Source organism: Lepidochelys kempii, chromosome 26 (genome assembly GCF_965140265.1).
Source record: "Lepidochelys kempii isolate rLepKem1 chromosome 26, rLepKem1.hap2, whole genome shotgun sequence".
Lineage (NCBI taxonomy): Eukaryota > Metazoa > Chordata > Testudines > Cheloniidae > Lepidochelys > Lepidochelys kempii.
Window position 1 is genome coordinate 13,768,197 of NC_133281.1, and position 6,000 is coordinate 13,774,196.

At 62.4% G+C, this 6,000-nt stretch overlaps 1 protein-coding gene across 2 annotated transcripts in view; it reads right to left on the reverse strand.

Annotated features, from left to right (window-relative positions):
* The window catches only part of TCF7L1 (transcription factor 7 like 1), a 103,877-nt gene extending 98,233 nt beyond the window's left edge, over positions 1-5,644 (reverse strand). For both annotated transcript variants that reach the window (XM_073324979.1, XM_073324978.1), the window contains exons 1-3: positions 5,396-5,644; positions 5,234-5,303; positions 2,710-2,840 (exon numbers count right to left, since the gene is read on the reverse strand). In XM_073324979.1, the coding sequence (XP_073181080.1) occupies positions 2,710-2,840; positions 5,234-5,303; positions 5,396-5,590 (396 nt within the window). In that variant the 5' untranslated portion in view covers positions 5,591-5,644. The remainder of the gene's footprint in view (positions 1-2,709; positions 2,841-5,233; positions 5,304-5,395) is intronic.
* Positions 5,645-6,000: the final 356 nt, after the last annotated feature.

The window sequence follows — 6,000 nt, forward strand, 5'->3', positions numbered from 1 at the left end:
TTAAGATCTAAATGAAAGCCCAAAAGTTCTAATGCCTAATTATCAGTAACTGTATAATTAAAATACAGTTATGTCATACAGCTGAATGCAGTATTGACCCATGTTAATGAACAAACAACCAAATGGCTAATAATTCAAACATCATTTAACACTAAATGATTGTTCAAGCCAGCTGGTTTTAGATAACGTATTTTAGAGATAGGTGTAAACAAGCTAGCATTAATTTAAGTCACAGCTTAAAGGAACAATATCTTGTTCTATGTTCTCTTTGTAGAAATGCATGTAAAATCCTCCTATCAATAATTTAGCAAAGGCAAGTGTGAATAATGGATTCATTAAAACCTGGCCGAACAGTGGACGTCACTAAAAGCATTTTGTTTCAAAGCAATAAAACATACAAGAATTGAGAAGCCTTCGATGCTAACTAACCCTATTAGTTTAGAGCATTATTTGTACAAGTCCTCGTGCCAGTTGCTTTCAGGCATACAAGGAAACAAGCCATCCATGCCCCAGGTATGTTTTAATGCCACAAGTGAATAGAGCAGCTTCCAATTGCTGAAAAGCACGATGACAGCAGAATTAACCGGTTCTGCTGGGAAAGTTTCTCAGGCTTCTCTTAATCATTATTAAGAGCCAATCAGGCATCACATTTATCTTGTTCAGGCCCTTCACCTTAAACGACAAAAGTTCCAGAATTAAATCTGAAGCCCAGAGGAGGGCACTGATCATTGATAAAGGTGTGCACCTCACCAAGGAAAGGATAATAATAGGTTCCTGTTTGGGGATAAGCATGCAGGCAGGGAACCTCTAATGGCCACCGGAACACAATGAGCTCCTGAGGGCAGAGAAGGATTTGGGGATGGGGCATTGGTTTGTGTTCTGGGGAATTCCAATTTGCTCTCATTTGCACTCTGTCTAACGCTTGGTCAATTTGCTTAATCACTTCTTTAAACGCAGATGGAGAGACAGACAATGTCAGCCCATTAACAGCTTTAAAAAGTCTAAAAGATCCCTTTAAATGAGAAAAGCAGGGCAAACAGAAGAAAACCATGGTCAGGTTTCTCAGGTTTACACATGTAACAGGGCTCCCCACTGGATTCTTTATTAGTTTTCCATCCAGAATTTACATTCAAGTTTTAAACGGCAGGAGTCAGAAATCAAACAGCACGCACGTTTCTTTTGCGTGGAACTTAAAGTTATTGCAGAATCAACTGCTCCACCCCAGCAGATAAGAGCTGGGGGTCTTGCTCTGAAACTAGTTAAGCAAAACAAATACACCACCAAGTGAGAATCTCGGATTTTCCCCTCAAATATTCATTAAAGAGACACTATCAGGTCAAGTCTATCCCTTATTTTTTGTGCCTGTGTGGTAAAAAAAAGTTTTTACAACACTCAGATCCAAGAGAAACGACTCCATGAAATTACAAAACACACACCACGGCCCTGACCCTGCAATTTGTCACACACAGGCAGACTGCTGTGTCCACATGGGCCGCCCCCATTAAAGACACTGGGGGTCTGCGCAGGCACAGAAATCCACATATGAGCAACAAATTGCAGCACTGGAATCTTCAATTTTAAAGCAAACGTTCCTGAGCAATGTTTGCAACCCAAGCATCAGAGCACAGTACTAATGCATTATCATTTGTATTACAATAGCCCCCAAAGGGCTTCTTAACATTGAATCATAGAATATCAGGGTTGGAAGGGACCTCAGGAGGTCATCTAGTCCAACCCCCTGCTCAAAGCAGGAGCATGATACAGAGGGCCCAATCGTGCAATCAGATCAGCACAGGAGCCCCTGTGCCATCTCAGTGAAGTCACTTGGTCTTCCCTTGCCCATTCAATTGCAGGATTGGGGTCACAGCATGAAAACATGGGCCTCACCCCCCAATGAAACTGCGGGTCAGCAAGCGAAAGGGGCTTACTTTCACCTTCCAAGCTGAGAGAAATGCAAAATGTGAACAAACAACATCAAAGAAGGAAAATTAGATTTGATATTCTGGAGTTCTATTTTCATAATCTAAGGGGATATCAGTCAAATAAACTAGGGCATGTGCGTGTTTGTTTGAAATATATGATCATTAACCTGACAACGTATAACTTCCTAAAGAGCAATAGGGACAAGTTTGGGCCTCAACCTTACAAACTGATCCTCATGGGTCATGGGGATGGACCCTGACTTTAGTGGGGATCTACTAGGGTATTACACGCTGCCTGCATCAGCTTGAATGATCAACCCAGGAAGGAGGAAGAATGAATCAGGGAGCAAAACTCTGCCACTTTCCTCATCCTTTTCAATTCTTTAGAGGTCTCGCTTTGTGAAGAGGAGCGTATGCACCCCATGGAAACGAATGAGGATACGAAAAACCACCCAACTCATCTCTTCAGCTTCCAAAGAAAACAATCTAACTTCACCATAGGGGCAGTCTCCCCAGCACTCATGTTGTCAGATCAGTAGGATGAGAATGCAGCCTCAAGCTACTTTATAAAAGACCACTTTTATGCAATCAACGCCGCAAAACAAGAGTCAGAGCAGACATTTCTACTCCGCAAGACAGCAAAAGCCCCCCCACTGACCACATACACTGTCCCTGGACATCAGGGGTCTCTCCTCAGCTAGGGTGAAAGAACAGCTGAACAGTGTCTGCAGGGAGAAAGGAGTTCTCCTGACAGCAGAGGGGCCAAACCAAAGTGAGCAGCACTTACTGTGTGAGCACCGCCAGGGGACAGGGCTCCGTTGGGCAGGTAGGGACTGCCCAGCTCTGGGATCATCAGGAAGGGGTAACCTGGATAGGGGGGCCCCTTAAAGAAACCTCCATCTTGCTGTCTTCTCACTACTGGGGAGAAAAGAAAAGGCTCAGCCAGGGGCTTTCACCAGGGTGGGGCTGGGAGCAGGCCAAGGGCCCCGGGAGTGGGAAGATGGTAGAAGCGGCTGAAGTGGTTAAAGCTGGGGTGGAGAGAAGGGGGGGAAATAGGTCTTCACTGCAGAGTTTTAACTGGAGTATCTACACTCAGGTTACTTCCCTTGAGTAAGCCTAGCTCAGGGAGGAAGGGGTGGGTAAGCAGGGGGGAGGAGGAGAGAGTCCGAGGGCGGGCGACGGACACGGACGAAGAAAACAAAGAGGTTAAAAGTCTTGCTAAGCGTCTGCAAGTATCCGAAGGATGTAAACACCGAGGAGGGCTGCAGGGCTCTGGGGGATCCTCCAGGCCGGGGCTGGGACCCTGAGCCGCGCAGGGACCCGAGGGAAACTTCCCGTCCAAGGCGAACTGCCGGGGGCGGCCCCGCAGAGGGGGATCGGGGGGAAAGGGAAGCGGAGGGAGGGTGAGCACAGGCGCATGGGGCGGGGAAGTGGGGAGCAGGGGAGTGAAGGAGCAGAAGGGGGGCAAGCGGGCAGGGGTAACTGGGGAGGGAAGAGAGCGGGGGGTGTGGGACAGAAGGGGTGGGAAGAGGGCTGGGGAAAGGGGCACGGGACAGGGGGAGCAGAGGGGGCAGGCTAGGGAAGGGCAGGGATCCCAGAGGGAAGCCCCAGGGGGGCGGGTTGCGGGGGGCAGGAGGCCGGCCCCGACGAGAGCAGCGGGGGCAGGGATCCCAAGGGGGCGGGCTGGGGGTCGGGACAGGGGCCCCAGGGGGAGCAGCCGGGACAGGGGCCCCAGGGGGAGCAGCGGGGGCAGGGATCCCAGAGGGAAGCCCCAGGGGGGCGGGTTGCGGGGGGCAGGAGGCCGGCCCCGACGAGAGCAGCGGGGGCAGGGATCCCAGGGGGGCGGGCTGGGGAGCCGGGGGCCGGGACGGGGGCAGGGATCCCAGGGGGGCGGGCTGGGGGCCGGGACAGGGGCCCCGGGGGGAGCAGCGGGGGCAGGGATCCCAGGGGGGCGGGCTGGGGAGCCGGGACAGGGGCCCCGGGGGGAGCAGCGGGGGCAGGCACCCCAGGGGGGCGGGTTGGGGGGCCGGGACGGGGGCCCCGAGGGGAGCAGCGGGGGCAGGCACCCCAGGGGGCAGGGTTGGGGGGCGGGACAGGGGCCCCGACGAGAGCAGCGGGGGCAGGCACCCCAGGGGGGCGGGCTGGGGGCCGGGACAGGGGCCCCAGGGGGAGCAGCGGGGGCAGGCACCCCAGGGGGCAGGGTTGGGGGGCGGGACAGGGGCCCCGGGGGGAGCAGCGGGGGCAGGCACCCCAGGGGGGCGGGTTGGGGGGCCGGGGGCCGGGCCGGGGGCCCCGACGAGAGCAGCGGGGGCAGGCACCCCAGGGGGCAGGGTTGGGGGGCCGGGACGGGGGCCCCGGGGGGAGCAGCGGGGGCAGGCACCCCAGGAGGGCGGTTTGGGGGGCCGGGCCGGGGGCCCCGGGGGGAGCAGCGGGGGCAGGCACCCCAGGGGGGCGGGTTGGGGGGCGGGACAGGGGCCCCGACGAGAGCAGCGGGGGGCAGGCACCCCAGGGGGGCGGGTTGGGGGGCGGGACGGGGGCCCCGGGGGGAGCAGCGGGGGCAGGCACCCCAGGGGGGCGGGTTGGGGGGCCGGGCCGGGGGCCCCGGGGGGAGCAGCGGGGGCAGGCACCCCAGGGGGGCGGGTTGGGGGGCGCGGGGGGCCGGGGCGGGGGCCCCGGGGGGAGCAGCGGGGGCAGGCACCCCAGGGGGGCGGGTTGGGGGGCCGGGGGCCCCGACGAGAGCAGCGGGGGCAGGCACCCCAGGGGGCAGGGTTGGGGGGCCGGGACGGGGGCCCCGGGGGGAGCAGCGGGGGCAGGCACCCCAGGGGGCAGGGTTGGGGGGCGGGGGGAGCAGCGGGGGCAGGCACCCCAGGAGGGCGGTTTGGGGGGCCGGGCCGGGCCGGGGGCCCCGGGGGGAGCAGCGGGGGCAGGCACCCCAGGGGGGCGGGTTGGGGGGCGGGACAGGGGCCCCGACGAGAGCAGCGGGGGCAGGCACCCCAGGGGGGCGGGTTGGGGGGCCGGGGGCCGGGCCGGGGGCCCCGGGGGGAGCAGCGGGGGCAGGCACCCCAGGGGGGCGGGTTGGGGGGCGGGACAGGGGCCCCGACGAGAGCAGCGGGGGCAGGCACCCCAGGGGGGCGGGTTGGGGGGCCGGGGGCCGGGCCGGGGGCCCCGGGGGGAGCAGCGGGGGCAGGCACCCCAGGGGGGCGGGTTGGGGGGCCGGGGGCCGGGCCGGGGGCCCCGGGGGGAGCAGCGGGGGGCAGGCACCCCAGGGGGGCGGGTTGGGGGGCGCGGGGGGCCGGGGCAGGGGTCGGTACCTTCGGCGAGATAGTCCCGCGGCTTCTGGAAACTTTCGCGGGGCTGCGGCGGCGGCGGCGGCCGCTCCGCCTGCGGGGGAGACACAAAGGGGAGAGGGGTGAGCGCTGCCCCGGGCCCCCCCCGGCGCCGCCCGGCCCCCCCGGCCCCCCGCGGCCCCTCACCTCCGAGTCGGAGCCCGAGGCGCTGGCGCGGCGGTTCTCGGACTCGTGGACCAGCGAGGACTTGAGCTCGTCCAGGTCCCCGTGGGCCGAGCCGCGCCCCGCGCCCTTGTCCTGCTCGTCGCCCTCGTCCTGGAAGGGGATCAGCTCGTCCGGGGCGCCCAGGTCGTCGCCGCCCGCGGGCGGCAGCTGGGGCATGGTGCGCCCGGCCCGCCCAACTTCGAGGCGCGGCGCCGGCCGAGTGCGGAGCGGGCAGCGGGCGGGCGCGGCTGCCTCCCCCCTCCCCGCTCCCCCGCCGGCGGGGGCCGGCCCCTCGCTCGCTCCCTCCCTCCCGCCGCCGGGGGGGTCCGGGGGGCGGGCGGGCGGCCGGGGGGGTGGAGCTCCCGCTGCAAGCTGACACCGGCCGGGGCGGGACCCCCAGATCCCCCCCCCCGGCCGGGACCCCCAGCTCCCCTCACAGCCCCGTCCCCCCGGGCCGGGACCCCCAGCTCCTCACACAGCCCCCCCGGGCCGGGACCCCCAGCTCCCCTCACAGCCCCGCCCCCCCCGGCCCGGGACCCCCCAGCTCCTCACACAGCCCCCCCGGGCCGGGACCCCCAGATCCCCTC